Source organism: Drosophila arizonae, chromosome 4, assembly GCF_054131065.1.
Source record: "Drosophila arizonae isolate 15081-1271.41 chromosome 4, UAZ_ARI_1.0, whole genome shotgun sequence".
Lineage (NCBI taxonomy): Eukaryota > Metazoa > Arthropoda > Insecta > Diptera > Drosophilidae > Drosophila > Drosophila arizonae.
In genome coordinates, this window is record NC_142924.1 from 24,839,870 (window position 1) to 24,867,665 (window position 27,796).

Consider the following 27,796-nt stretch of genomic DNA (forward strand, 5'->3'; position numbering starts at 1 on the left):
ATGGGCAAATATACATATATGCAATTAACAGTTTGATTGTAGCCCAAGGTCAAATGCTTCCCAACCGTTTAGTAATATGAGACAAATATAAACACCAAAGAGCTTGGTAGTATTGTTTTACTGCTATCGCATCGCATATTCCTCATTGGCCATTACAGTCTATCACTTATCAACGCATTAATGCTGCTGCCTGATGATAAGCCAAGCAACAGTCGCTTGTATCTCGCGACTCTGTGAGCAAGCAAATAAATCAGTTTGGTTTAGTTGCTTATTAGACGACTAGCCGGTTATAGTAGCGCCGTTATTGCACTGATATTTGAGTTCTTACAGAGTAAAAGTCTCACAATCACAAAATGACTACGACAGGTGTCAAACGGGTGCTCTCCATTCAAAGTCACGTAGTGCACGGCTATGTGGGCAATAAGGTGGCTACCTTTCCCCTCCAGGTGGGTGACGCATACACTGTTAAATCTATAGTATATTTGCATATTCATTTTGCCTACTTTAGCTTCTCGGCTTCGATGTAGATCCGCTGAATTCCGTTCAGTTCTCGAATCACACGGGCTATAATTGCTTCAAGGGTCCAATATCCACTGAAAAAGAATTGGGTCAGTAGTTGTTTACAAACATTAATAATGCAGTCTTATTTCAACAATTTGCTTGCTGTGTAGCGAACATATTCGAGGGTCTGGAGGAGAATAAGTTGCTGGGTCACTATTCCCATTTACTGACGGGCTACATTGGCAATCCCTTGTTTCTGCGTCAAGTTGGAGAGATTCTTCGAAGGATCCGCATAGCAAATCCCGATCTGATCTATGTATGTGATCCCGTCATGGGCGACAATGGCAGCATGTACGTGCCCAAAGAGCTGCTGCCCGTGTATCGGGATGAGATCATTCCCTTGGCTGACATCGTGACGCCCAACCAGTACGAAGTCGAGCTGCTCACTGGCAAGGAGGTTCGCAGCGAGGCGGCTGTGTGGGAGGCGATGGATTGGTTCCATGAGCGCAAAATAAAGACGGTTGTCATCTCCAGTAGCGACTTGGGTCAGCCGGGCATTCTGCGCGCCTTCCTGAGCCAGATAAATGGGCCACGGCTGGCTATCGATATACCCAAGCAAGGCGACAAGGATCTGTTTTTCACTGGCACCGGTGATCTCTTTGCCTCGCTCTTTCTGGCTCACAGCCATGCCAGCGGCGATGTCACCGAAGCGTTCGAAAAGACCATTGCCACCCTGCAGGCCGTGATCAGGCGCACAGTCGAGCAGATGCCCAGGCAACGGTCCAGTGGATCTGTTCAGGCCTGGGAGCGAGAGCTAAAACTCATTCAAAGCAAATCAGAGATCGAACACCCGAAGGTGGTGCTCAAAGCCCAACGCCTCAACTAGAGCAGCACAGTGCGCACTCAACCAAACGGACAATACAATGAACAATACTTATCTAATCCAAATATACATACCAGAATAATAATGCCCTTACAGCCGACTCAACAAGTTTTTTATTGTGCATACTTGATAGATGCCACGTTTGTTTACTCTGGTGACATCTCAAAAGAATCACTGAACTACGACACGAGCAGTGCTCGTGCTCCACTATAAATACTAGATATGGCTCTCAAGTAGTCAAACAGTTGACGTCATGCAGTTGCTCATTCTCCTTGCAGTCTGCTGCGCCGTGGCCTGCGCCAGCAATGCACACGATGCAACGGACAAAGCCTATTCACCACGCTACACTCTGTTGGCCGAGAGCAAGCGAAAGGATCAAGACATGGGACCTGCTCCAACTGATGTAGCTGCCAGTGAGCAGCAGCCTTGGCGGCGCTTGGCCTATGCCGGCTTTGGCGGTCAGCCAAGTAATTGGCTAGGCTCTAGTACGGGCGGAGCACTCGCGGCGCCAATTGGACCGGGTCTCATGCTGCTGGGTCTTAATCTAGGCGCTCTTCTCTGCATGCTGCTGGGATTACTAGGTCTGGGTCCATCTTACCGAGTTGGCCCATGGCACGCAGGCGATATTTACCGGAGCGATAGACACAATTTAGGTGGGGACAAGGAATCGACATTGTATTTCTAAACTTGAAGCCTTTCTCACAGGTTTACGTACAGCTTATAAAAAAATTGATTTAAATTTACATAATATATATTATAGTGATTATTTAGGGTTTTTACAGAACTAAAAGCAGTAAATTAAAATCGTTGAACTTGCGTAAAGAAACCGAAATTGAAAATAAACGCTTAACACAGTGCAATTAAGATCAATTATTTCTTTACGCGAAACGAGGCAGCCCGATTTATTCTTACCACCGGCGCCTCCTTGACGCCCGAGCCAATGGTGCCGGCCAGACGAGAAATGGGTTTGCGCGCCGTCGTCGAGGAGCCGGCGAGAGCTGTATCAAACATAATAGAGAATATTTATTAAGTCAAATTCTAGATCTATTTTTGGATTTCTGACTCACTCTTTGCAATCAGCGCACGCGGACTTTTCCGCACGCAGTTCGATGGGAACTTTAAATTCTCTTTCTGTATCGCAGCCGCGCATGTGCGCTGCAATCCTTGAGTTGTAAACTTGTTAGACTTGAGCAGAGCTGAAAGAAGGAGCAGAAGGGTAGGATAAGATTGCAGCCCTATTTTCACTTGGATCCGAAGCTAACCTTGTTTCACTTTGTCCCTGTCTGCAGATCCGCAGACATTTTGATCCGACAGCAAATCCGACACCATGCGTTGGTTGACCAAGGGTCGAGACTTGGTGACAGTCGCCGTCAAAGCCTTGCGGGAGTTCATGTTGCCGGAAATGACTTGAGTGACGTCTAGATTGCGTGGCTTCTTAAAGGCCTGCTGCCCGTCCTCTCCACTGTCCGTGTCGGAGTCCGTATCTTCAAAGCTGTCCACGCCCAGGTGAAGAACAAACTCGCTATTGGTTAGCGTGTGCGTGTAGCGCCGGTCGCGACTGCGCTTCTTGGCGCTGTTGGTCATTGCTGATGGTGACTCATTCTCCTGCTGCTGCTCGGCGAGAAGCGCATCAAGCTCCAAGTCGTGCGCCGACAACTCTGTTTCGGATGCTGTGAAATGCATCCTTCGCTCAAGTCGTTCGTATACACCTTGTATTTCTGGCGTCAGTTTCTGTGTCTCCTCCAAACGGTTGTACAGCTGATGCAGGACATCGCACATCATGGATATGGATTTGCGTAGAAGGCTCGCATTTTCGGCTTGTTCATTGTTAATACTGGTTAAATGACTGCAGTTTATCTGCTGCTTGGAGAGTTGCACCTCCAGATCTTTGTTGCTTAGGTAAATGCTCAAGATTTGGTGATATTTCGACTCCTTCACCTCGACCTTCAGCCTTTTCAGATTTAAGCAAGCCATCTCGAGTTTGCTGCGCCAATGAGGCAGCTCATCAGTATATTTTTGATTTCTAGCGTTTAGTGCCGTCATGTAGTCTGTGAATAATTTAAAGTCCTGCAAAATAATATAAATAAAATATAATTATAATAAAAATAAATAAAAAGGTTGCTCAATAATTGAAAAAATAATTCAAAATAAATAAAAATTTAACAATTATTTAAATACGCTCTCAATGTTAACCGACCATAAATTAGTTTTAAAAAAATAAACAAATACATATGTACATATATACTAATTATAATGACCATAACATAAAATAAATAGGAAAAAACTAAGATTAATCAACTCTCTTAATAATTGGTACAAAAAATTGTATATAGTAAATAATTAATATAAGAAAATCAATTTCAAATCGAACTATGGGACATTTATCTAAAGCGTTAGAAATTAGAAAACAAGACAGACCAGCATTTTTTACCAGCATACATTGCTTTTTTAAATTACGTTGGCAGCACCGCCAGCGGAGTGAATTGAGCTTTAAGCAAGTTGGCAGCTTTGCATGGTATTTAATGTGCAAATCGCAATATTGTAAATAATAAAAAATGCTCGCCAAGACGGGACTGCATTTACGGGCGTTAACCGTTAGGTTAACACCGATTCGTCAGGCAACAGGCGCTTTTACACATCTGCAGCAACAGCGGCAGCAGATCCAGCCGTTAGCAGGAAACGGCGCGGCATCTGTGTTGGGGCTGCAGCAGGCGCGCAGTTATGCAAAAGGCAAGGACAGGAAGAAGGAAAAGGGCGGCAAGGGTAAACCTGCCAAGGTTGAGATAAATGAGCAACAGCTGCGTGAACTGATCAACCTGGATAGCCTGAATGCCCAGATGGAAAAGTCTGTCCTGCAAATGAAGGAGGATTTCATTAAGAATCTGTCACTGCGCTCCACGAGCGGCGCCATCGACACGCTACGCATCAAAGTAGACGGCGCCGAGCACGAGCTGCAGGAGCTGGCCCAGATATCGCGCAAGAATCCAAAGACTATAATAGTCAACATGATTGCGTTCCCACAGACCATACCAGACGTGCTGCGCGCCATTGAGAAGAGCGGCATGAATCTGAATCCGCAGCAAGACGGCACCACTCTCTTCATACCCATACCCAAGGTGACCAAGGAGCATCGCGAGCTGCTGTCCAAGAATGCGAAAGCGTTGTTCATCAAGTACCGCGACGCCATACGGGACATACAGAACGCACAAATCCGCAAGCTCAAGAAGCAAACAGACGTTGCCAAAGACGACGTGTTTGCGGCCCAAGCCCAGGTCACGGCCATTGCGGACAAATACATTGCAGAGGCGGACAAGCTGCTCGTCAGCAAGCAGAAGGAGTTAACTGGGGAGACCTGATGCCCCTAGACTGATATTGGATTTAACTAGAATATTATTGAGCCCACACTACAAATGTTACTGCCTATTGAAACGTAAGCTAAGCTTATCAGAAATACAGCGAGTCTTAAGCGTTAAATAGTAGAAGATAAGCCATGAGAATTGTAGTCGATCTTTAATAATACGCACCTCTTGTATCAGCCGTTGATCCTGCGTCACAGCTTTCCTCAGCTGCTCAAAGTCCTTCTTCAGTGTTTGTCGATAGCTGAGGGTCTGAATCTTGCTTCTGAGGCCAATGACGCACTGCTGCAGCTTGATCACAGAAGTGTATACAGCATCGATGCGGCTGTACCAAGGCTTGAGCTCCTGCATGTCGAATCCTCCGAAACTGCTACTGCTGCTGGCGGAGCGCTCCAGCTGTGCCACTTTGGCCTCCAGACCTTTATTGTGCTGCAGCAAACGTTCCTGCTCGGCCATCAGCTCGGTGACCTTCTTCACATAGAACTCCTTGGGCAGATTCGATTTGAGCACGTTCTGGCGCAGCACGGAACGTATCTTCTTGGCGCGACTGGCGTACTTTAGGGTGTTGTAGGTGTCTTCATAGGTGAGCGAACTCATGGACACATTAGCTATCATCAGAGTACGGCAATTGCCGCCGAGGGAGTCCTTTAGGATCCTAGTCAAGTTTGAGTCCCGATAGGGTATGTGCTTCAGCCCATCGGCCAGCTTATTGATGCAATTTCCCAGCGCCAAGAGGCTCTTGTTGATACTGGCGCCCTCCTTGAAACGCATACCAAGGCCCTTGGTGCTAGCAGCTCGTTCACTGCCTGCCAAGTCAATCATGGAAAGCTTCACACTGCGCTTGGTGCCAGTATTTAATTCCGTGATGCGTATGTGAACCTGAAAAATGGCGTGCGACCGCGAACTCTCTGCGTTGGCATCTGTCGGATGTTGGGTGCGGTTTGCGTTTCCTATAGTGAGCATGTGCAGCAGCTCCTCTGCGCTGTAAATGGGCTTCAGTACTAATCCACTTACGACCACGCCATTTGCGTCCTCGCGCAGTTTTAAGGGACCTGTTTTTGTGAGCAGGTTCATAACCTGCTCGTTATACACTTCCAGATAGCTGACGCCTACGTCGAATTTGCGAGTAGCGTTTTGACTCTGTATTTTTTCAAAGAGATCGCGCATGGTTAGGAACGTGAGCCCAGGGCAGTTCTCACAGCCCAACATTGTGAACGTCTTTCCCGCACCCGTCGCGCCATAGACAAACACCGAGCAATTGTACCTGCGATGTACACATGTTGCCATTCAAATTCAAAGTTCAGATGCAGGTGCACTTCTACACTTACCCATCGAGCACTGCATCGACCAGCGGCGCTGTACACTCCTGGAACAAGTTTTCGTTTGTGTGATCCGTATCATAGACACGATCGAATTCCATGGTTAGTTTTTTGTTTGTGCGCTTTGAGATGTCTCTGTACTGCTGCTTGGCACCTTGGTAAAAGAATTCATCGTCCTCCTCATCTGGGTCGAACAACAATGAAGATCCGTCCATCACTTTTATTATGCATCTTTGATTCTGTTCCTTTTCCCGCTGATTGTATGGGCGCACTCGCACTATTACTTTAATATTTGTTGGTTCAGGCATGTTTTAAACTATTCGGTTACACTTTTTGCTTATTGTTTCTCTTTGTATTTGTATTTAATTTTTGATTTGGTACAGCCTGAATTGGACGTTTTTTTGATTTGTTTGAATTTTGCTTTGAGGCGTCTTTCTCTCTTTCCGAGTTGAATTGAGCTGTATTTAGAGGGTTGCTTTGCATTCGATAAATTGATCATCGATAGATATATTTTGCGCGAGTGTTGTCACTTTGATGCTCATGAAGCGAGCATTTATTTTCATTTTATCTTTGTGGTGACACTGTTTGCGTCGTTTTCTTAAGCGCATATTAAAAATAATTTGTACAAAAAGAAAGAAAAACTAGCACAAAGAAAAATAAAACACAAATATAAAAATGAGTTCAAAAGTATTATTCGCATGCTCCAAATGCTTTTCGCGGCACCCATACGAAGAATTATCCTCGGGCCAGCAGCTATGCAAGGTGAACATCAAAAAATATCAAGTTAAAATTTTTAAAGGCAAATTGCAACAAACAAACAGCTTTTCGAATGTGTGTGTACGCATTGTGGCAAAAGCATAGCATGTGTACGTGGGCCATTGTTTTTGGCACTAACAAAATAAAAATGACGCTTGCTTGCTTGCGAAAATTCTTGCTGCGCATTAAAAGTGAAAATGAACAGCAAGAGGAAGCAGAACTGCTTGCTGCGCTTGCTTTGACCCTGTATCATCGGCATCAGCAGCGATGGCGGCGACACCTGTGACAGATAAAATTCGAAGTTAGAAAGGCTGTAGTGTGTCCGGCTCCTGCTACAAGCTGACATTATTTGCAAACGAAATCGACTCGTCGCCCCACTACTTGCAATTCATGTAATTTACGATGATCCTTAAATTTTCGCAGGTATGCCGTGGTTCTACCTCAGTCGTTAAATGTACTTACTGCCGCTCGGAATTCCCCTCCGCCTCGTAAGTAGAATCGATTCACCCATGCTGCATGTCTCTGCTATTTGTTTTTGTTTGTTTTTACAGCAAATCACAGAGTGCCTGTAAAAAATGCGAACACTATCTGAATAAATACGGCAAGCCCAGTGCCTGCGAGTGCTGCAAAATCGTCGCTGCCTTTGGCAGCTCCAAATGCATGAGGTATGTTGACATTAAATTGCATGTAGTAAGCTGATGCCTAGTCTCAAATAAAAGAGTAAAAAATGAAGTATTTTCACGAGCAACGTGGCAGCCGCTGTAATTTGAATGCACAATATATAGAATGCAAATGCTCGTATCAAATTCAAGTTGATAATCACATACAACCCACGTTACGAAGAGTATGAATATACATTCAGTATAAAACATGTTTATATTGATATATATCGCCCACTTCTACCCAACTAATTGTGCCTTCAAAGTACATTAACTAATGCGCGTTTGCCCTGCCTTAGAGTCTATATTTTGTCTTCAAGTAGCAAATCGAACAAATTAGAAACGAAAACGTCTCTTATGAACGCAAAACATTTTTCTCTCTTCTCTTTTCTGCTCCACGTGTGTGTGCCAAACAAAATGATATACACTTTAACCAAACCAAATATCAAACTAACTGCAAACTGCAAACTGCAAATAGATGCGCCAGCTACGAGGCAAAGTACGGACCCCCGACACAGTGCGACGAGTGCAAGCTGCGATCAGCCTTTGACAGGCGCGACGAGAACAAAAAGGTCAGCGAGAAAAACAGAGCTCAGCAGAGCCAACATCAAGGATTGCTTATATTTTAGTCTTACCTTGTTAAACACAAATTGAAAGAAAAAATTTTAATTTTAAGTCGACTCGATGTATGTTGCTCTACTAAGCATGTTCCATTGTACAGATACAACTAGATGCACCTGTCGTGTGGCAGTCATGAGAGCCTAGTGATATTGTATTGCGTTCATAGGAGTGTGTAGGGCTAAATATTTAAGTTAGCATAATTGTGTTTAATATTAAAAAACGTGCAATTGTTTGCCTCATTGCAGGTCAATGGCAAAGTCCTCTGCTGGCTATGTACCTGCGCCTACAAACGCGCTCTGTTGAAGGCCCAGCAAGAGGGACGAATATCCATGTCCAAAAAGCGGCCACACGAGAAGTCCTCATCGACGGCGCACAGAGAGAGCCACGCATCTGCCAAGAAGGCAACACGCGGCGGCGACATTTCCAAAGGAGCTGGCAACGTGAATTCCAGTGGTGTGACATCAGTCAGCGGCGCAGGCCTGGATCTGCCCGACAAGATATCGCGCGGCAATGGCGGCAATGGTACAATCGCCGCACCAGCTGCGATCACAGTAGACACAAACTCATCGGATCACGTGGTGGCCATTACATATCTAAAGGAGCGCATCGCCAGTCTGGAGAAGCGCTTGAATCAAAAGGACAAAGAACTGCTCGAGAAGGACAAGCAGGTGAGTGACGATCATCATTAAAATACTTGATTTCAGCTTTTTAATTGCCGAATTTATCTACAATTTTCAGCTGACAGAGCTGAAGGGCAAGAACTTCGAGAAGGAAAACGAGATGCGCAACAGACTGAAAGAGGTCGAGCGACTGCATGACATGAAAGTAGATAACTTGAATCGCAAAGTAGCTAGCCTTTTGAAAGAAATAGCCGTCATGAAGAAGAACACCAACAAGAAGAGCGGCGGCGGCGGCGGCGGCGCCAAGGCTGAAAAGGAAGCAGTGAAACGTGAGAATTTGTCTCCCAAAGAAGAGATTGTCGCTGCCGCGCCCGAGAAGCAGAGCAAGCGCGAACCAGAGCGTGATCTGGACAAGGATGAGAAGAGTCTCGACCGCGATGAGGAGCGCAGTGACCAGGAGCGTGGCAGCGTGCATTCACGCTCCGCCTCCAGCAGTCCCTCTTCGAACTGAACGCACAGTTAACCCAACGAGCATCATTCACACACACTGTCGCAATCACTCTGCATTGCCGTGTCTTTGTTGTAATGATTTTTAGTTTGTCGCTATACACATTTAGACTATTACGCATATAATTTTAATTGTAACATAATTATTACAATATTGTTTCCTACCATTTTTATGTCTACACATTTCCCCACTCAAATTGTTCTCTTTCATCTATTCTATTCTTGTTCTGCTTTCCTCCATGGGAATCACCGATTAGAAAATGTAATTATATAGGCTCAACTTACAAAATTTTTAGTTTAATTTGCCAGATGAAACAAAACTCGAAGAAGAATCCATTGTTTACAAACTTAACGAAATATATACAAATTGGGGACGAGAAAGCTACTCAAAATACTCTTTTATTTGACTCTCTCGACATACGATAACGATAATAAACAACGTTCGACTAATGTGGTTTCGGCTTGTGCCCATCCACGTAGAAATTACGTGTTGCCTTGGGCAGCTCCAGTTCCATGCCCTCCATGCTCTTTTCGAGTACTATTTGACAGCCGAGGCGGGAGTTCTCTCGCAGAAAGGGCGCCATGTCCAGCAGGTCATCTTCCTTTTCGTCTGCCTCGTTCAGCTTTTCGAGATAGTCGTTTTTCACATACACATGGCACGTTGTGCAGGCTAGAGACGCCTCACAGGCGCCCTCCATCTCAATGCCGTGCCGGTGCGCCAGATAGAGAACGTTGTCGCCCACCTTTCCCTGAACCTTGGTGCGTTTGCCGTCCTTGTCAACGTATGTTATGTTGACGCTACAGCAGGCAAAATATTACTGCAACATAAATACAAGCATTCCCGTTGCCAATTACTTACATTTCGTCCGGCGACTTGGGATCTTTCCATTCATATTCGCCGTGTCGTAGCACTGCAAGCAAATCGAGACAAATATAATTTCATAATCTGCTCAAACTATTACCAATAGCAGCTGTTATCAATGCTGAGACGAACCACTTACGTCTTGTTGTATGCAATGCATTGCTGACTGTATAAACGTGTGAATTTAAAACTTGCTTAAAAACTAATTTACGGAAATTACGCGTTTGGCGCAAAAGTAAACAAAACATTTTGTAGGTTACGAATTACATATGTATAGCTGTGGTCACCCAAGAATTTTAACTATTATTGACAGTTTTTACCACCATTTTTAAGCTCTTACAAAGGTAGAAAGTAAGTTGATTTATGGCGTTTAATACAAAAGCACGGATTCAATTAACAAATTTGGCTAGACAATAACTGGCTAGATTAAGAAACTTCCAACATTTAATAGCTCATAACAAATCAGCTGTTCCTTAACATAACTCAGGTGTTCTGTATTTGAAGTCAGCATGCCGGGACACTTAGTTCCTCCATAAAGCGACAATTTCTTCGTCTATAAACCCAGTTTAAGTATAGGGACTTTAGCAATAGATATGGTAGGTATGAGGATTCGACAGCTGCTGTTGGAAACAATTTGTATTTGTTTATTTATATATAAATTAAAGTATTTAAGGAAAAAAAAATGTATAGCAGTGTCAAATGAGTAACAGAATATAATAGTTCTTATCTATCGATAATGATGTATATCGAATATATGACAATCTTAGATATTTCAAACGATTGAAAATTGAGCGAGGTGTGCAAATTGCAGTGATGAGAACTTAATAATTGTTTTAAGTGTTAATACTTTTGTGCATTAATTATAATATCCTAAGATTAATACTGAAAATGAATTATATGTTAATAATTTTGAGATGAGCTGAATTTGAAATTGTATTAATTTATTAATTTATAGATATGGGTGATGTGTGCTGATATTTGCGCAACTTACTTACTCGCGGCGACTGTTAAAAAAGATTATCACTCAATCGTGATTTGCAACTTGTGACTCTGTAAGTGTAAGTGTGAAGTGCTCATCTCTAACGTGAACGTGGAAGAGACTGGAATGAAAAACACACGTCAAAATTCTGAACACTAGGCCAAAAACAAAAATAAAAAAGTTTTTAAATGCACTTGATCTAAATTTCAAGAGTTTTCTGTAAGCTTCGTACAACAACTAATCCACGTTCAGCTTTAACTGCCAAAAAGCATAACTGCTGACTGTAATTGCAGAGCAATAAAACATCAGGCGCAGGCACAGGCGAAGCCAGCCACGAAAACAATTTACAATCCATAATAAAGTAATAAGGTAAATTGGTGCAGCGTAGCCACGAATAATACCATGTCAAACAATGCAGTGGGACCCACGAAACAGGAAATCGAGGCCGTATTCAGTCGCCTGCGGGCGCTACCAGCTAATAAGGTAGGATTTGGTTTCAGTGTAATGTTCAGACATTGATTTTAATATTTCATCGCTTTTGTTTTCCATACAGTCATGCTTCGATTGTGCCACGAAGGCACCTACATGGTCCTCTGTCACGTACGGCATTTTCATATGCATCGACTGCTCCGCTGTGCATCGCAATCTCGGCGTGCACTTGACCTTTGTGCGGAGCACCAACCTGGACACCAACTGGACGTGGTTGCAACTGCGGCAAATGCAGCTGGGTGGCAATGCGAACGCTGCTCAATTTTTCCGCGCCCACAACTGCACCAGCAGTGACGCCCAAATTAAATACAACTCGAGGGCGGCCCAGCTCTACCGGGACAAGCTGGCGGCACTTGCTCAGCAGGCGATGAAGGTGCACGGCACCAAGGTAAGCAGCTCGTTGCCCTCTTTTCGTTCGCCTTTTTGCTTTATTTACTTTGTTTACTCTTTGAGCTTGACTTTTTTAAACACTGAATCCGACTAACACTTGGTTTGCTCTCGCTTGCGCTTTACTTGTATGTATTTTGTTCTCTGTTCCCGCACATTCACATAAACACACGTACAGCTACACTTGGACCCTGCAGCGGATAAGAACGAGGGCAACGAGGCCGGCAGGGAGGACCAGGAGGAGGAGGACTTCTTTGCCCAATGCAATAACAACAACGCCAATGCGCACTTGGAGAACAATAACGTTAGCAACGCGGCCAGCAACGTGAAGGTAAAGCCAACAAAGTCACATGCGTTCCTTGCTACATTTGAAGTTAATGTTAAAGTTGATTTCTAAGTACTGATTGCTTATGAGCAATCCTAGAAGATTACTAATCCTTGCTATTATTGCTTGCAGTTGGACGCCAAGCCTGCTGCTGGTCCTACCGTTTCAACTGGCGAGCCCAGCGTCGATCTACTCAATGCGGTCGTCGCTCCTGCAGCGGTTCCCTCGTCCATTGGCGTGCGCAAGATACAGCCGAAAAAGGGAGCAGTAAGTAAATTGGGATAGCAAATCGAAATCAGATCACTTACGATCTGGGTCTTGACTTTTAGCTGGGCGCGCGCAAGGTCGGAGGGCTGGGTGCAACGAAGGTAACCACGAACTTTGCGGACATTGAGGCGCGCGCCAATGCTGCCAATGAGAGTAAAACGGCAGCAGCTTCAGCCGGATCCAATGAGAAGCCACAAACCGCAGAGGAGGAGCTGGAAACTGTAGCTAGCATGCGGTTGGCATATCAAGATTTGTCGCTTCAAAAGACACGAGAGGAAGCTAAGCTAAAGAGCATCGATCCCGCCAAGGCCAAGCAAATGGAGCGGCTGGGCATGGGCTTTAACTTGAGGGGCTCTGACGTGGCCCACTCCGCTTTAAGCGACATGGAAACCATTCAGCAGTCAGCTGCCCCCAAAGTCAGCTCCCAAAGCAAGCTGGCTGCCCTGGAGAATGATAATTTCTTTAATGATCATTCGCTTAATTTGTACGGCGGCGGTGGCGATAAGAAGGAGAGCTCCAATAGCGCCAGCAAATTGGACAAATTCGAGTTGGATGCCTTGGGCTACGAGACAATTGAACCTATTGGAACAACGCATAGCAACATCACGTCCATGTTTGCGGCCAGCAGTGATTACGACAAGCCCAATCCACGGAGCACTGCAGCAGCTTCCAGCAAGAGCAAAAGCAAAGGCATTAACCCCAATGACCCTGTCATTGCACAGCAAAAGTTCGGCAACTCCAAGGGCTTTGGCTCCGATCAGTACTTTGCGAATGAACAATCCGCGGCAGACATCAGCGCCAATCTAAATCGTTTCCAGGGATCGCGTGCAATATCTTCCTCCGACTACTTCGGGGATGGTACCCCAGGCGGTAGCAATCGTGGTAAGTGATGTTAGAAATTCAGAAATATGGTCCCTTTTAAATACAAATACTTTGTCATTTACAGGCAGTGGTGGCTATTCGACTGGCGTGAATTTTAATGCACCGGATCTGGACGATGTGAAGGAGAGCGTGCGTCAGGGCGTGCACAAGGTGGCCGGCCGACTGAGCAACTTGGCCAACGATGTCATGTCGTCACTGCAAGACAAATATGGTTACTGATAGAGCGACAGCGCCATTACCATTCGGAGTTAATCAATACGTTTTTATATATAAATCACTCCAACTTAGTAATAGACCTAAAAGTTATAAATAATTCCAAGTCAACAGCTGAGTGGCGTTGATCAGTTCAAAGGTTCTTGTCAGCAGAAGAAGCAAACCTTGATGTTAAACGTAGTGTCTTCAAAATCCATATTACAGATGCATGCATCGCAGATTTAGTGCATTATCCGCCGAATTATAAGCAAAGTTAATTAAACCCATTATATCGAAATTGTGGAACAAGCATTAGCTCATAAGTCGAAATGATAGCTGCTGTTTTTTATGAAATTTTGTTCATTATTTTCTTATTTTTATATGGAGCATTTATCGTTTATTAACCTTTAAATTGGTTCCAAATTAGGTTTGATTTTCGTTTTATACATACATAGAAAAGAAGAGAAAGAAGGTAATATTTGAAATAAATTGGAAATGCATTGCCTGTGGCGAAAATGTCTTTCCGCTAGCTAATCAAAACTGTAGCATTGTTGTATTAACAGAAAGAAGTTTTATTGAAATGCGCTCAGAAGGTTTACAATTTGGCTAATAGTTAAAAAGTTCTTTGATTACAGACTCGGCGCGGACTCAAGTTAAAGATCGTTGCACCAGGCGATGCATTAGCAAGAATTGGTGGTAAGAATTCAAGTGGCGTCGCAGTGGGGCTGAGCGTCAGTCATGGAGCATGTGGGCAGTTATGGCAGCAGCAGATTAGTGACGACGCTTGCTGGGATTGGGGCGGACGCGAGCGCGAACGGCATCAGGTGAGCCGTAGGCGATGGCATGCGAGGTGGCTGAGCCGCCCTCGCCGGTGCTGAAGGAGTTGGCAATGGCAATGGCGCCTCCGCTGGTGCCACCGAAGTTAATTGGGAAGAAGGTGCCGGCGGGCAGAGGAGCGGTGGGCTTCTTCGCTGGCTTGTCGGCAACTGGGACGGGCTTCTTGGCAACGGGGCGACGAGCGTTGGGCACGCGGGCGGGATACTTGGCCACAGGCTTGACGGGCACGGGCACGGGAGCGGCCAGCTCCTCCTCATCTTCGTCGACGTCATCGGCAACAGCGTTCTCGACCTCCTCATCCTCGAAGGCGGCCACCTGGGCTTCCTCAACATCCTCGGCAGACTGGTCCAGCTCGACGATCACCTTCTTCTTGGCGGGCAGATAACGATTGGCGGGCACGACGGGCGCAACGGGCGCAATTGGAGCTGGAGCGGGCAGCACATCATCGTCAGCGTTAACCTGGGCGACAGCTGGCTCGGGCGCGGGCTGCTCAACGGCTGGGGCAGCTTCCTCGGCGGCAAAGTTGAAGTCACGGGGCACCTTGGCGGCATCGTCGCTTTCAGCCACAGCCGGCTGGGCTTCGGCATCGACGCTGTCGCTCTTCTCACTGCTGTCGCTGCTCACGCTGCTGACGTTGTTGTCGTTGTTGTCGTTGCTGTCGCTGCTATCAATGGCGATCTGGACCACAGGTGCCTCATCGGGATAGGCTTCGGCCACGGAGCTGGCGCCATTGGCGCCGGCAGCGCTTAGGACATCATCAGCCTGGGCACTCTCTGCGCTGATTCCATCGGCGCTGACTGCCACATCGGATTCTGCGTGATTGCAATCTTTGTTAGACAAACGGGGAAAGCTCGGGTTAGTCGGGAAAGGGATGTTAGGGCTAGGGATGGCCTGCTTACCCTTCAGATAGGTGCCGGTGGCGACGGTTTCGCCAGCCACAAGGGCACTGGCAGCCTGAGTGGAACGCGCATGCGTGCGGCCTGGCTGCACATACTGCATGTACATAATCCTCTGCTGGGGAGCTGATCCGTACCATTCGGCGGCGGCTGGCTGCTGGTAGTAGACCATTCCTGGAATGATGTATTGTCGATCTTCAGTGGAAGCGAAAGTGTACAAAGAGAGCAAGCGGATGAATTTTTGATGGATGGGTTTATGGAACGAGACGATGTGGCGAGAGCATTATGAAATGGCTAAACGAAATACGAATAAGAAAATGTTTCTAAAATCTAAACATGCTGCATTTCACTAGGGATTTAATCTATAAGGAAATACATTTAGTTTAAGGTCTCTATAGATAGTTTCAAGGTATCAAATAGAATGATTTGAAGATGTTGAAACTTTAGGAACTTTAGCAGGAGTCTATGCTAATCGATATTAAGGAACCAATTATTCCATTATCATCGAGAGAACCCAGGCAAGTTTCTGTTATTTTCAAACGTTTCTAAGCGCTGTCCTTTGCAGCTCTTCCACTTTCGGTAACTCACTTTTCCTGGCTGGCAAGGCATCGCCGCTGGCCACAAAGCCGACGATCACCAACAAAGCAAACGCAACACTGAACTTCATGCTGAGACTGATGTTTGGGAATTCGGGTGTTAAAAGTCCTTTGATATATGTCGAAATTGGGGATGTTGAACGGGTTTTGATTGTAGACGCGCACTGATCACAGCAGGAGCTAAACTTGACACTTAAGTTTCCACCAAAGAAGTGATGATAGCTCAGCGGAACGCGTTAGATTTATATACGAAACCAGATTCGCAAAAATACTACAAAACGAGCATAATGAGCTGTTGCTAAAACTCGGATATACCCAATGTAGAGCCTCAGCGCCCCTGCTTAATATGCGGACTGTGTTCTCGCTGGAATCGAGTTGAGCCGAGTCGATGCGAGTTGTCCGAACGTGCGAACCGCCCGATGGATCATTGGGTAGCCTCAGCTGAATTTGGATTATCGAATTGTATGGCTGGAGACCGGTTCTCCTATGATAATGTGAACGAACGAACGGGCGGACAGACGGACAGACGGATAGCTTGGCTGTCCTACCTGTGGGCCATGCGATCATAGCACAGACATAGGCACAGACATTAAGTATTTTCAATTGATCCTAACTCAATTAGGTACGCAAATATCAAGCACACATGTTGGACGTAACCATAAAAATCGCCAATTTAATTTTAAGGTCATTTCGTAGAGCCGTGCACAAGAAATCGAGGTTTATGGGTGCGTGTGCGCTTTATCGCCGTTGATACGCTGATAAAAGAGAGCCGCTTAGAGAATTCAATTAAAGCCCAAAGACACGCAGCGCATTAATAAGCTGCGGGATGGTCCGCCGCACTCGAGACCATAACGGAAGAGGAAGCCTGCATGGAACTATGGAACTCTATGATTCATCAGGCAGGCTGAAAAATTCGCTTCAGTTACAGTCAGCTCTGTATATCAGTCCTATGTGCCACGCTCCATGCCTCCTCCGGGCGCCAGCTGCTTCCTTTTAAAAGTCAATTATTGCACTTACCCTCACTTCGATATCACGACGTGCATTCCATCATTAATTGAGCCGTTTCTGACGGGAGACCTGGCACAGCTCTTAACGGCTGTTGTCTTCTGCCGAAGGCCTCCTTCAGCACATTTTTTGCTAGACTCAGTTTTCGGATGCATTAATCATGCGCAATGCCGTAATTTAACTCGCATGAGCCAGACTATTCTAGCCATAAGTGGGTCTGTCCCAAGGACTCATAAGCGAAAAAATTGTATTCGTGGAAAATATATTACTAAATACGCTCAAGTCTACATACTACTATTTGGATACTTAGGGGCTCTGGGGATCACGTATTTACTTTCTATTGTGAATAATTAAAGGAGAATCATTTAATACATTTTAAACTTTTTAATTCAGAGTAGGAATAAGATGTACTATGTACCTAATAATAATATTAATAATATTAGTTAAATCTTTTGATAATCAATTAGGTACGATTTTTCAATGTACTATGTACTATGTACTATGTACTATGTACTATGTACTATGTACTATGTACTATGTACTATGTACTATGTACTATGTACTATGTACTATGTACTATGTACTATGTACTATGTACTATGTACTATGTACTATGTACTATGTACTATGTACTATGTACTATGTACTATGTACTATGTACTATGTACTATGTACTATGTACTATGTACTATGTACTATGTACTATGTACTATGTACTATGTACTATGTACTATGTACTATGTACTATGTACTATGTACTATGTACTATGTACTATGTACTATTTACTATGTACTATGTACTATGTACTATGTACTATGTACTATGCTATATTAAAAGATCGCAGATATCATAAGATGTGTTTGGACATTTGTAATTCGAAACGTAACTAATTTGGCATGCATGTAATGAATTTATTCTATGTGCAGTTATCCATAAATGCATAAATTAAAAGGTCTTATTGATGGAATATGTTAAACATGGGGAATATTCTAGGCATGCCGCAATAAAACAAAATTCGAAATTAGAAAGCTGTAAAGTCTTGAATAACCAATCAGTTCAGGAAGTTTCGCAAAAATGTGCTGGCCAGGTGCTGCCTGGCAGATAAAGGTGCATGGCAGGTAGAAGATCGAAGATCCATTTGGCATTTGAATGGGGCTGTTGGATATATTGGACGCACATTAAGGTGGCATAATGATGGACTTAATGTATACTTGATCTCCGTAGAAGTTGGCAGGTAAATTGAATTCAAATTAAGGTGTAGAAGCGGCGAATTGAAAGTCAGCTTCTTTCAATTCAGTTCATTGAAGAGGCGCAGGATTGACACAAGCAAGCCAGATATAGATAATAAATAATGTCAGTGTATATTTGGTATAAAAATTAATTAGCCGAGCTAGTTTAGTGGGTTTTTTAATTATTAATAATTTTAAAATTTTTTGTTAGTTTGAAATATTTACGATTTTTATATATTTAAAACTTTGCTTATCAGAGTAGAAATTTGAATACAAAAATGTATATATAAATTAATTTTAATGAGTAAAATAAGCCTGTTAATCAATGGGGATCGATGTGCATTTCAAATTCGGGAACTGTACTCCAGTAAATTTCAAGTGGCATAATCGAGTCGAGCCAAAGAGTTTTTGCTGTCGAATTTATTTTATAAATGGGAATTTCTATTTATCTTAGGCATGCCTAATTGCCAGCTTTTTATGCTAATTCTTTGGAATTTTTTTTTTTTTTTTTTTTTTTGAGTAGAAAAAACAAATGCTTGTGATTGGCATGGTAATGGCCATAGTTAAGAGAGTTCTACGCACTAGTTTTGGTCGAAGACGACAACACAAAATTTAATATCCTGTTGAACACCTGTTTATTTTCGCTATCGCCATTTGTTGGGAATTTATGCAAAACGGTGTCCACTTGTGAGGCAGTTAGCTTTTTACGTATCATTTAATACCCGCATTTAGAACACCCAAGACCATTAGAGAGAATATCCAATGCACTAGATAGCCTAGACCCAGCCCGAGGCTCAGCCCCAGGCCGAGTCACAGCCCGAGCCACAGCCACGGCCACATCCACAATATAACAACTTGTTTTGTGGCCAAAAAAGGTGTATCTACATATATAAATATCTGTATACCAAATAACAAAACAAAAGTCAACTTAATGTACGACATTATTGGCGCGACGCCTCCAGAATTTCAATTGGAATTTACGCGGTGCTTTAAAAGCAATTTGCCCGAACAGTTGCCACACTGGCCCCTGTTCAGATGCCAAAAGTCGAGCATTCGCACTGGCAGTGGCAGTGGCAGTGGCACTCGCTCTTGCATTTCTTTTTGGCCAGATCTGGACTCTCAGTACAATTAAAATGATATTTGCGTAAATATGTATATTTGGCATTATTTTAATTTACAATTAAATGGCACATGCTGTCCAAATTGTGTTAAAAATCGCTTATATATACATATTTACATACATATAGCTGACATTTAACACTTGGCGTGCGGTTTCCATCGGGGCGCCACGTTCGCGCTCCTGAGCGACATTTCATCCCGCCTGACAATGCAATTAATCAACGAAAATTAAAATAAACTTAATTTCATTCAGCCGTCATTGTGGTGAACAGGACTTTTCTTGTTTAAAATCCAATTGGAAATGAACAGCTGCTGCACCTGGCGGGGAGTTTAGCACAGGTGCGAAATGTACTCTGCATAAGGTGTGTAAAGTAAGTATGTGATCTGATAAAAAATATGCTCCTTTAACAAATTGTACCGGCTGCATAATACTCGTTCAAAATTCATATGGTATTTTTAACCAATTCTTTTTGACTGGACATAGACTACATCATTTGATAACTGAAGAGGAACTTGGCTTTGATTTATTTGAATATTTTAATACTCATTCACGTAACTGAATGGAGCATATTCGTTTTGTGAAATGTCCCTCTGAAATAATTTAGCAGTAAATGAAGCTGTAGACTAGAAATTTTGAATATATACTTTTGAGTACCTTTCTCTATAAAATTGTCAAGGTATTTGCAAGATGCTGACTAGGGGCTTGGCAAATCGGAAAATACATTTTCCGGCATTTCCGCTAGATAACTCATGTCAAATCGATTTAATATTTATTTTAAATATTAATGTGTTAATGGATTAAAATGAATGTTTTAAAACACTAAAATGTAAAATGTTTTAAAATGCTGTGCCTTATCTATAGACCGAAATACCAAATGCAAATTTATTTTATTTGATATACATACGTAATAATAATACTAATCAAATATTTTATATTTTCAGAATATCAAAGAATTTCCATTCGCTCTAATAACGCATTTATTGTATTTATTGTGTATTTATTGCCGCCAAGAACAAATTCATTTACAGATATTCACAGTCCCCTTAGCCAACTCTTGTTGTAGTCTATAGAAATTTATGTTGATTATACAAGAAAGCGATGCATTTCGAACGATTATTTATTAATTAGAGTATATTCTATTCTATTTAGTATAAATCATTTCAACTGCTGTGAGATATCAAATTGAAATGTGTATGGAAAATTGAAATGAACCATGCAGGTGTCTTATTTTTGCAAAGCGATAAATTTCTATAAAATAACGTTGTAAAAAACGGAGCCACTCTCAACTCTAACCACAAGGCACAGGGCGAGCTCGAGCTCGAGCTGCACAGCTGCTCGTAGCAGTGATTAAGTGCAGTCCATGGCCAGTGTATGTGATGGCAGTCGGATACGGACTTGCTCACTTCCGGACGGGCATCCAGCCTTAGCAATGGTCATTTTTCTCGCTGGATGTCACTTGAAAGTTGGCAATTAAATATATGTATGTGCAGAGTATTCTGGTTGTTCCTATTTTTATTTTGTCTGTGTAATGTGTGTGTGCTGAAGTAATTTCTGTAGACATGAATGGTCGTAGTTGCCAGTCTACTAGATGCCCTGTAGTTATACAAAATGCCGTAGTTTAATGAGCCTCGTTAAAATCGTCTAAAGAGTCATAGGAGCACAATATAGAAAGGGGTTCTATTAATTTATATAGAATATTTATTGAGTTGTTTAAGAATCATTTTTGAAAATCCGCGTTGTGCTTCGACGATTTCTTTTGTTTGAGTATCCAAATAGAATGTAAATATATTAGAATCAATTGATTTAGTTCTCAGTTGAGTATGTAATAAGTTTTTTAATTGTATAAATGCAATAATTTTATATGAAGCTGAATTGATCAATTGTAATTGTTTTACTAGTTAGGACGGATTGCTTTAAAAAACAATAAAAATGTTTCCAAAATATTTTTGGGATGGATTTGAATAATCTGAAAGTATGGTGATCACAGTGAGAAAGTGACATGTGCTCCTTTGGCTTAGCATACCCTATCACAGCTAATTTGAAAGGGTAGCAATGGAAAAAATGCAACAGATGTTTCTAGCGTTTCGGCCGGACTGACGTTGGAAACGAGGCGAAACATGCAAAGCAGTTGGCATCTCCACCTTATTCGGAATTTATTTTCACACTCTCTAGAGGACAACTTTTGCTGGGTGCCACATGGCCCGAAGTTCTGTGTATGCGTGCTCGTGGCTGTGTCTGTGTAAGTGTGTGTGCGTGAGTGTGAGTGTGACTCTGTGGCGCAGTCAAGATGTTGCCATTCGCCATGTCTGCTGCAGCTTTAATGGCTTCATATTTCCTACCAAATTAGAGAAGTTACTTTTGCTTACACTGCGAGTTGGCCACTCGACGACTACTGTTGCAACCGCTCAGTCCCCTCTCCCGCTCTCCCGCTCTGCCGCCTCTCCGATCCCTTTCATTTGTTGTCTTTGTGTTGGGGCTGCAAGTTTGGCTCCAACTTGGCCGCTGCTCATTATGTGCCGCATATACAACACGGAATAGACCAAGGAGCTCAGTGTCTACTCCATTAAATTGTAATTTTTGGCAACATTTTGGTTTGCATAAATCTTGGCGCTTCGTGTTGTAGTTGTAGTTTCTTTGCTTTCTAACTGCCGGTGCACAGAGCCCCCAGGGCCCCCGAGTCCTCCCAAGCTCGCGCGCAAACAAAACATTTGCTTATGTTTCAAGTTTATTAAAAAGTACTCAACATATTATGGTTACTTAAACTATTAAAATAACAATGCCCTGTCTTTCTATGAGTATTACTTCCCACTCTCTCTCTCTCTCTCTCTCTCTCTCACTCTTTTTGTCTGTCTCTGTGTGTGTCCTTAGGGAGACAGTGCCATCCTTTTGGCTGCCTTCTGCAGATAATGTGTAAATAATTTGAATGCAGACAATGAGTTGAACTGTTGGCAAGTGTCGCAGCTGCTCCTGGACAGCCGCAGTGCTGCACACTCTGACATATTTGGGGCCTATTAACTATTGCAATCATTACGGCTGCTACTGCATTCGCTTTAATTACATCTCAAGGCCCATTGCGACTAATGGCTGGCCACGTACTACTGCTATATAAATCCATTTCAAATGCACATTTGCATACGTCAAGTGTGAATGGAGTGCCAGCTCCGACATCTCTGCAGTCCAGCATCCGGCTGTCAGTTGATGCGTATTAAAAACACACTTAAATACTCAAGGCCTCGCCTCCTGCTCAGCTGCATTGCTAATTACGTAGCAAGAATTTTCATTACGTGGGCGGAGTTCCACTCTGCTTTACCCGAGAGCGAGCCAAGCTCAGAAGCCCTCGAGTGCGACGTAATGAAATCTTAGCAGGGCTGCCGGTCGTCCCCCAATGGGAGCGCAAAATTTATTAGAAAATATTTACGTAGCACTTCAAAAATTGTGTGCGCCTCAAAATAGGCAATGACATTAAAGTGCTGAGCTCTCGTCACTCGTCGCTCGTCACTCGCCAGCTTCACTCGTTATTTTAGCTATTTAAACAGATAACTCGATAATTTAAGGGAGAAACTCTGTGAAAGGCTTAAAGTAAAGTTATTGGCCTCCATTTCATTTCTGACTTATGCTCTGCAGAGCTTTTATGTAACCAGTTATTATTAATCAGAGCTTTAAGGATGGCGATGACATTAAAGCGGTTGCGTAAGTAACTCGAGAGTTGAGAGCGAAGAAAGCGTAGTTAACGACATTGAGAGCGTATCACTGACTTTATGATTTATCTATTAGAAATTAGAGTTAATATAAGTTGTCTATGATGATTTAATAAGATAACTACGAAAATCGTTGTAGTCAGATCAGATGGGGCAGATCAACAGTGATGTTATTGAGGGAAATAACAACTATGATTAAATAGTATTTCAACGAGTATACATTCATTCCCACTGTTCCAAGTGTCTCGCATCAATGCAGTGGATACCTTTCTGTGGTCGCATAGCGGGCCTCGCACAAAACCAATGTTTGTAAAAAGAATACATATCCATTATCTTAAATGCTTAGCTCGACAGACAGTTATGGAACAATTTGTACATCGATCTGTAGAGGAAGGGAATGTTGAACTTCTGGTTATAAAAAATTTTGGTGTTCTCTAACGTGGAAACGATGGCGATGGAGATACAGCAATCTGGGTATGGCCCATAGGCCTAAAATACGCTTCTTACTTCGCCAAAGACTATAGAATTGGATGCCTGATTAATCGTCGCTCGCCTCTACTTACTCGTCGGTTCATCTTGATAACTCGTTATTCCGACTCGCTAATTCCAATTCTTGAATTTGAAAATTTAAAGCAAACTGTGTAAAATATGAGAGTTAAAGCTGAATTGTAGATGTAAATTTTTAAACCGCATCATACTTTAACCCTCGCCATCTCGATTGGTCTCTTTCTTTATCTGCTGCGCTGCCTATTTATTTGTGTGCGGGTTAACATTAGTGGTCACATGTTGATGTTGTTGTTGTTGTTGTTGTTGTTGTTGTATGTGCTGCCGTGTCGTGTGCAGTTTGTTGCTTTTGTTGGTTTTGCGGCTTTTAGGCAACGTATTTGTTTTGTGACACTATCGCCGTTGGTTGGTTGTTCTTATCGCCTCGCCTTTACCCTGTGGAATCGGTTGGCGCCCCTCGCATTGACATATGTCCAGTGTAGCAGGAGCATACATGCTGTTCCGGCAACCCATTTCAGCTGTCCTGCTCTGTGTCACGCTGCATTTGTGTTTTTCTGTTCTGTTCTGCTCTGTGTTCGTTTTGGGGCAAAGTTTTGTGTTTTTGTTGCAACTTCAATTTATTTTATGGTCAATGCTGGGTTCTGCCTCTATGACCAGACAACTTTTCTAATGAGCCCAATACAGAGTTTGGGTCTTGTTTGAGGCTTTCCTGCAGGATGCACCACAATAAGCATACATAATTGCATGTGTTTTACTTCCGGCTAACAGTTGTGACATTTATACCCGCTCACAAACCAAACGGAGTATGTTGGTTTTGTCCAAATATTGCGCTCGATATAAAAGTATGGAAACCTTGAGTATGCCACTCCAAATATGAATTCCAAAGCTTTAACTACTTTACATTATAAATTGGATCAACTCTAGGCAGAGGGGTATTGCTATCGACCTACTTTATAAGGGGATTAATTATGTTACATTAATTTCTTGAACATGAACGAAAATTATGCAGTTGGTTGCGTCCGATTGATAGCTTCATTTTCATACGTTTCACGTATAGAACTAGTGAATTGTGTTCCTTAAACACTAAGCCACTAATGGATTATTTTATATTTATTAGCCTTACATTTATTGATATTGAAGGAATAACTAGCTTAAGACAAATAAATATGGGTGTAAAAAAAATAAAGCAAAGATGGTATTTTTTTAATTTTTATGGCTCACCCATTTTAATGGGAAGAGTTTAATGGTTTTGGAAGGAGCCGTGTCGGTGTATATATTCACATAAAGTATATAAACTCTTCATATTCTTTATCAAAGCAATGGGCTGGTTCAACCTAAGCCTGTCCTTCGGTCTACTAAGAAAACTCAGAAAAGTTAGTGTACTATAATCGGGTAAGCCTCCAACGACTCATAAGTTATGACTCATTATTTTTCTTGAAAATAAAATTATTTTAAACTGACTTACTTGATGGAAATATCTTGGACAATATTGTAAAATGAAAGTTTTGGGCATCGCCAAAGAGATCGATATGAATGTTGACAAAGCGTATGGGCCGAGTGAGACCCTAGAAAAGGTTTCGAGTTTTTGTAACTCAGGACATGGTGACTCGGCTGGCCAAGCGATTGGTCAGCAATTGGAATGATGGGATTGAGAACGAGAAGGCAAATGGGTACAAAATGGGGCTGCTGAAGGCGCTGAAGTCGATGACGAAAAAAGGCAATCAAGGAGTAGCTCGTATAAGGCTTTGAATAGATTTCACTTTGCAGTCACACACACACACACATATATATGCACACTCACACAGGGATACCCACGAAGCGGAAGCGGAAGTCATGTTGTGCTACAATGGCCGCTGCTTGTGTCGTCATGCCGAAGGTAGACAGCTTTTTTCGAGCTCTGCCTCTGACGGGGTCCGCACGTCTGCGCAATTTCAAAGTAATTGCAAACGTTTACCAAGGCGCATACAAAAGTAAAGTAAAGTATGAGTAACGAAAAAAAAGAAAAGTAAAGAAATAGAAGCAAGAAAAAAAAGAAACCGGAAGTGTTTTTCAAGTCTTTTAGCCTCTTTTTGCAATGGGTGAAAGTCTTTCTAATTGAAGTGGACACAAACAGACACATAAAGCCTCAAACACAGAGACAGATGCATAAGGCTAGCCCCACTGCGGACATAGATACACTCTGTTAGTGTATTCTATATTCAATGATGCAGCAAGCGGTCAACGCCTTTGACTTCTTGCAAGGCGCTGCCAAAGGAGTTTTCTTTTCAAAGTGGCCAGCAAGAGAGTCAGAGAGAGTTGGCAAAAAAAGACGAGTGAAGCAAAACTAAAGTACAGCAAAGTAAAGGCTGAGCGCTGTCCACTTGTACGGGCCGTGTATGTCATTAAAATTTACAATCTATTTTGCTTGCTAATTGGCACTTGGCAATGCCAGCCTTTGTGCTCGAATAAGTGTCTAGCTAGGTAGTCCGACAGCCAGCCAGCCAGCCAGCCAGCCAGCCAGCCAGCCAGCCAGCCAGTCAACTAGCCAGGCAGAAGCCGGATTCTGGCCATAATCGTTATTTGCACCATGAAAGAAGTCTGGGCCAGCAATTAGTGACAAGCCAAGATGTGGCAGCAAATGTTGCGTGAGCTTTTAATTATGGCCAAGTGTTGATGATGGCGACAACTAAGCGACGGGCCGAATGCCACTGACAATGCCCACCATAACTAACTAAGTAAGCCAATAAACGCCAAAAGCACGAAGCAAAGAGCGAGAAGGAAGCAGGAAGCAGAAACGAAAGTGGAGAAGCGAAAATGAGGGTTTCTCTATGCAATTATTGTTTGCCCACATAAAATGTTACCGTTTAGGCACTTTTTCAATGGCTATGCAATTTTTAATGTGTGCGATCAATTACAAAGCTGAAAGGCCACGCATTAGCAGAGCCAGAAAACGGCACAGTTACAAGCAATAACGAGCTGGCAGCCCCACCAGCCCCCACTTCTATGGAAGCAGTCCCCATAGACTGCATTCCCCACAGTCAAGCCAAACTGAACCACAAAAGTCAAGCCCCATGCACAAATGCGTGTGTGTGTGTGTGTGTTGGTGAGGGTGTGCAAGTGTGTGAATGGATGATTTCCACTTTGCCCAGTGAGTCAGTCAGGCTGGCAGCCACAATCCTTCATTGTTGTTGCAGGCAGCAGCAGCAGCAGTAGGAGCAGTAGCAGGAGTAGCAGGAGCAACAGCAGCAGAGCTGGCGATAAAATAAATTTGCATATGAATTGAGAATTAAGAACATTTTGCACATCGTCCTCCGGTTTAGCCCCTCCACCAGCACCAACTCCTGCCTGCACCTGCCAACCAGTTGCCATTTTTGATTGGGTTGCCTTGGACGGGGCGATGTGTTGCTATTGTGGCTGCTGTTTGGCCTTTGAATTAGAATTCACACACACACACATACACACCGACACACATAGTCGAAAGTGTGAATGGCTTATTTCCTTGCTGTAGCTGATGCTGTTGTTGTGGCTGCTGCTCCTGCTCTTTTGACCGCTTTTTGGCAATTTCCATTTTCATTTTAGCCCTTTTTGGCGCACAATTTTTACACGCTTTGCTCTTTGGCTGATAGAAATATATGTATATATAAAAAAAAAACAACTCGTTAGCCTATTGAAATTGAAAATGTTTTTGGCTGATGCGATAAGAATGTGCAGGGGATTATAGTGTATATATATCTGTATACATATGCATATGTGTGTGTGTCTGTGTGGCATAACTTATTTATGGCCTGCAAAGTTATGGGTCTCGATTGGATAATTGCATCTCTGTTGATTTAAATAATTAAATTTCAATGCTGATAGATAATTTTTTTTTTTAAAACAGCCAAAGTTTTAGTATATATTATGATATATTGAATTACTTTGTTTATAATTTTATACGTAGATTAAAAAAAAAATATTATTATTTTTTTAAATGCCCATAGAAACTTGAAATCTAGAATACAAAGAAAGAAGAAAATATGAAGACATTAAGATATGCCTATGCCTGGATTGTCGGCTTAACGCAATATATATATATATAATCAAACTACAATCAAATATTCACCTCTCATAGTGAAATTAATTTTTGTCGAGTGAGGGAGGGAGTGAGGTGCAGAGGGAGAGACGTGCGAATCCATTGATTTTGCATGCGGCAGTCGCTCACCTCTGGCTATACAAATTACATTTACAAACAATTAGACAAGTAAAACTCACGTACAAATACCAGGTGAGAGGTGCAAGGCCCTCGGGCTTATGCCGAACGGTAACGTCAGTGCTAACGGTAACCGG

The 27,796-nt window shown here is 43.0% G+C and overlaps 8 protein-coding genes and 2 long non-coding RNA genes across 16 annotated transcripts; 6 read left to right on the forward strand and 4 right to left on the reverse strand.

Annotated features, from left to right (window-relative positions):
* The first annotated feature begins 18 nt into the window (after positions 1 to 18).
* On the forward strand, positions 19 to 1,484 carry Pdxk (pyridoxal kinase). Its single transcript, XM_018006595.2, has 3 exons — positions 19 to 446; positions 509 to 608; positions 672 to 1,484. The coding sequence occupies exons 1-3, from the start codon at positions 354 to 356 to the stop codon at positions 1,385 to 1,387; spliced, it is 909 nt and encodes a 302-aa protein (XP_017862084.1). The 5' UTR covers positions 19 to 353; the 3' UTR covers positions 1,388 to 1,484.
* A 153-nt stretch (positions 1,485 to 1,637) lies between these two features.
* LOC108613258 (uncharacterized) lies at positions 1,638 to 2,069 on the forward strand. Its single transcript, XM_018006599.2, has one exon. It carries the CDS (start codon positions 1,638 to 1,640, stop codon positions 2,067 to 2,069), a length of 432 nt encoding a protein of 143 aa, XP_017862088.1.
* On the reverse strand, positions 2,033 to 6,567 carry Klp67A (Kinesin-like protein at 67A). The gene is made up of 5 exons (XM_018006587.2): positions 6,069 to 6,567; positions 4,909 to 6,004; positions 2,647 to 3,451; positions 2,452 to 2,580; positions 2,033 to 2,382 (listed from the first exon to the last, which is right to left on the reverse strand). Exons 1-5 carry the CDS (start codon positions 6,365 to 6,367, stop codon positions 2,255 to 2,257), a joined length of 2,457 nt encoding a protein of 818 aa, XP_017862076.1. The 5' UTR covers positions 6,368 to 6,567; the 3' UTR covers positions 2,033 to 2,254.
* Positions 3,846 to 4,858, forward strand: mRRF1 (mitochondrial ribosome recycling factor 1). The gene has a single exon (XM_018006597.2). The coding sequence runs from the start codon at positions 3,940 to 3,942 to the stop codon at positions 4,738 to 4,740; it is 801 nt and encodes a 266-aa protein (XP_017862086.1). The 5' UTR covers positions 3,846 to 3,939; the 3' UTR covers positions 4,741 to 4,858.
* A 36-nt stretch (positions 6,568 to 6,603) lies between the features above and the next one.
* On the forward strand, positions 6,604 to 9,614 carry LOC108613251 (protein FAM76A). The gene is made up of 6 exons (XM_018006591.2): positions 6,604 to 6,821; positions 7,239 to 7,303; positions 7,367 to 7,480; positions 7,953 to 8,046; positions 8,341 to 8,763; positions 8,834 to 9,614. The coding sequence occupies exons 1-6, from the start codon at positions 6,735 to 6,737 to the stop codon at positions 9,224 to 9,226; spliced, it is 1,176 nt and encodes a 391-aa protein (XP_017862080.1). The 5' UTR covers positions 6,604 to 6,734; the 3' UTR covers positions 9,227 to 9,614.
* Fdx1 (Adrenodoxin-like protein 1, mitochondrial Ferredoxin 1) lies at positions 9,606 to 11,220 on the reverse strand. Of its 2 annotated transcripts, none has more exons than XM_089467822.1 (4): positions 11,080 to 11,220; positions 10,224 to 10,704; positions 10,082 to 10,133; positions 9,606 to 10,020 (listed from the first exon to the last, which is right to left on the reverse strand). In XM_089467822.1, the coding sequence occupies exons 2-4, from the start codon at positions 10,330 to 10,332 to the stop codon at positions 9,669 to 9,671; spliced, it is 513 nt and encodes a 170-aa protein (XP_089323948.1). In that variant the 5' UTR covers positions 10,333 to 10,704; positions 11,080 to 11,220; the 3' UTR covers positions 9,606 to 9,668. The 2 variants fall into 2 exon arrangements, with proteins under 2 accessions (XP_089323948.1, XP_017862087.1); XM_018006598.2 differs by having other exon boundaries at positions 11,076 to 11,217.
* On the forward strand, positions 11,211 to 14,145 carry ArfGAP3 (ADP-ribosylation factor GTPase activating protein 3). Of its 3 annotated transcripts, XM_089467819.1 has the most exons (8): positions 11,211 to 11,282; positions 11,357 to 11,424; positions 11,482 to 11,546; positions 11,617 to 11,940; positions 12,118 to 12,270; positions 12,397 to 12,531; positions 12,594 to 13,413; positions 13,478 to 14,145. In XM_089467819.1, coding segments are annotated over exons 2-8 (1,653 nt in total). In that variant the 5' UTR covers positions 11,211 to 11,282; positions 11,357 to 11,423; the 3' UTR covers positions 13,633 to 14,145. The 3 variants fall into 3 exon arrangements, with proteins under 3 accessions (XP_089323945.1, XP_017864129.1, XP_017864130.1); XM_018008640.2 differs by lacking the exon at positions 11,211 to 11,282 and having other exon boundaries at positions 11,405 to 11,546; XM_018008641.2 differs by lacking the exons at positions 11,211 to 11,282; positions 12,118 to 12,270 and having other exon boundaries at positions 11,405 to 11,546.
* Positions 14,146 to 14,153: 8 nt separating this feature from the next.
* Positions 14,154 to 16,165, reverse strand: LOC108614490 (uncharacterized). 4 transcript variants are annotated; one of them, XM_089467820.1, is made up of 3 exons: positions 15,927 to 16,165; positions 15,342 to 15,533; positions 14,154 to 15,254 (listed from the first exon to the last, which is right to left on the reverse strand). In XM_089467820.1, exons 1-3 carry the CDS (start codon positions 16,003 to 16,005, stop codon positions 14,377 to 14,379), a joined length of 1,149 nt encoding a protein of 382 aa, XP_089323946.1. In that variant the 5' UTR covers positions 16,006 to 16,165; the 3' UTR covers positions 14,154 to 14,376. The 4 variants fall into 4 exon arrangements, with proteins under 4 accessions (XP_089323946.1, XP_089323947.1, XP_017864132.1 ...); XM_089467821.1 differs by having other exon boundaries at positions 15,342 to 15,512; positions 15,927 to 16,164; XM_018008643.2 differs by having other exon boundaries at positions 14,154 to 15,269; positions 15,342 to 15,512; positions 15,927 to 16,164.
* Positions 16,166 to 19,201: 3,036 nt separating this feature from the next.
* On the forward strand, positions 19,202 to 20,783 carry LOC149269471 (uncharacterized). The gene is made up of 2 exons (XR_016269775.1): positions 19,202 to 19,650; positions 20,231 to 20,783. It is a non-coding gene; the product is annotated as an uncharacterized LOC149269471 (long non-coding RNA).
* Positions 20,784 to 23,078: 2,295 nt separating this feature from the next.
* LOC149269472 (uncharacterized) lies at positions 23,079 to 24,841 on the reverse strand. Its single transcript, XR_016269730.1, has 3 exons — positions 23,686 to 24,841; positions 23,427 to 23,624; positions 23,079 to 23,369 (listed from the first exon to the last, which is right to left on the reverse strand). It is a non-coding gene; the product is annotated as an uncharacterized LOC149269472 (long non-coding RNA).
* Between the last annotated feature and the right edge of the window lie 2,955 nt (positions 24,842 to 27,796).

Coding starts and splice junctions, on each gene's coding strand:
- Klp67A (XM_018006587.2), bottom strand. CDS start 6,367: ATGCCTGAACCAACAAATATTAAAGTAATAGTGCGAGTGCGCCCATAC. Junction 3,452..4,908: donor ATCAACGGCTGATACAAGAG/GTGCGTATTATT, acceptor ATTATTTTGCAG/GACTTTAAATTATTCACAGA. Junction 2,383..2,451: donor GCGTGCGCTGATTGCAAAGA/GTGAGTCAGAAA, acceptor TGTTTGATACAG/CTCTCGCCGGCTCCTCGACG.
- LOC108613251 (XM_018006591.2), top strand. CDS start 6,735: ATGAGTTCAAAAGTATTATTCGCATGCTCCAAATGCTTTTCGCGGCAC. Junction 6,822..7,238: donor CGGGCCAGCAGCTATGCAAG/GTGAACATCAAA, acceptor AAATTTTCGCAG/GTATGCCGTGGTTCTACCTC. Junction 7,304..7,366: donor TCGGAATTCCCCTCCGCCTC/GTAAGTAGAATC, acceptor TTGTTTTTACAG/CAAATCACAGAGTGCCTGTA.
- LOC108614490 (XM_018008642.2), bottom strand. CDS start 16,005: ATGAAGTTCAGTGTTGCGTTTGCTTTGTTGGTGATCGTCGGCTTTGTG. Junction 15,534..15,926: donor TGCCTTGCCAGCCAGGAAAA/GTGAGTTACCGA, acceptor CTTCCACTGAAG/ATCGACAATACATCATTCCA. Junction 15,270..15,341: donor CACCGGCACCTATCTGAAGG/GTAAGCAGGCCA, acceptor TGTCTAACAAAG/ATTGCAATCACGCAGAATCC.
- Fdx1 (XM_089467822.1), bottom strand. CDS start 10,332: ATGTTTTGTTTACTTTTGCGCCAAACGCGTAATTTCCGTAAATTAGTT. Junction 10,134..10,223: donor TGCATTGCATACAACAAGAC/GTAAGTGGTTCG, acceptor ATTTGCTTGCAG/TGCTACGACACGGCGAATAT. Junction 10,021..10,081: donor CCCAAGTCGCCGGACGAAAT/GTAAGTAATTGG, acceptor TGCCTGCTGTAG/CGTCAACATAACATACGTTG.
- ArfGAP3 (XM_018008640.2), top strand. CDS start 11,466: ATGTCAAACAATGCAGTGGGACCCACGAAACAGGAAATCGAGGCCGTA. Junction 11,547..11,616: donor GGGCGCTACCAGCTAATAAG/GTAGGATTTGGT, acceptor TTTTCCATACAG/TCATGCTTCGATTGTGCCAC. Junction 12,532..12,593: donor TACAGCCGAAAAAGGGAGCA/GTAAGTAAATTG, acceptor CTTGACTTTTAG/CTGGGCGCGCGCAAGGTCGG.
- mRRF1 (XM_018006597.2), top strand. CDS start 3,940: ATGCTCGCCAAGACGGGACTGCATTTACGGGCGTTAACCGTTAGGTTA.
- LOC108613258 (XM_018006599.2), top strand. CDS start 1,638: ATGCAGTTGCTCATTCTCCTTGCAGTCTGCTGCGCCGTGGCCTGCGCC.
- Pdxk (XM_018006595.2), top strand. CDS start 354: ATGACTACGACAGGTGTCAAACGGGTGCTCTCCATTCAAAGTCACGTA. Junction 447..508: donor TGGCTACCTTTCCCCTCCAG/GTGGGTGACGCA, acceptor TGCCTACTTTAG/CTTCTCGGCTTCGATGTAGA. Junction 609..671: donor ATCCACTGAAAAAGAATTGG/GTCAGTAGTTGT, acceptor CTTGCTGTGTAG/CGAACATATTCGAGGGTCTG.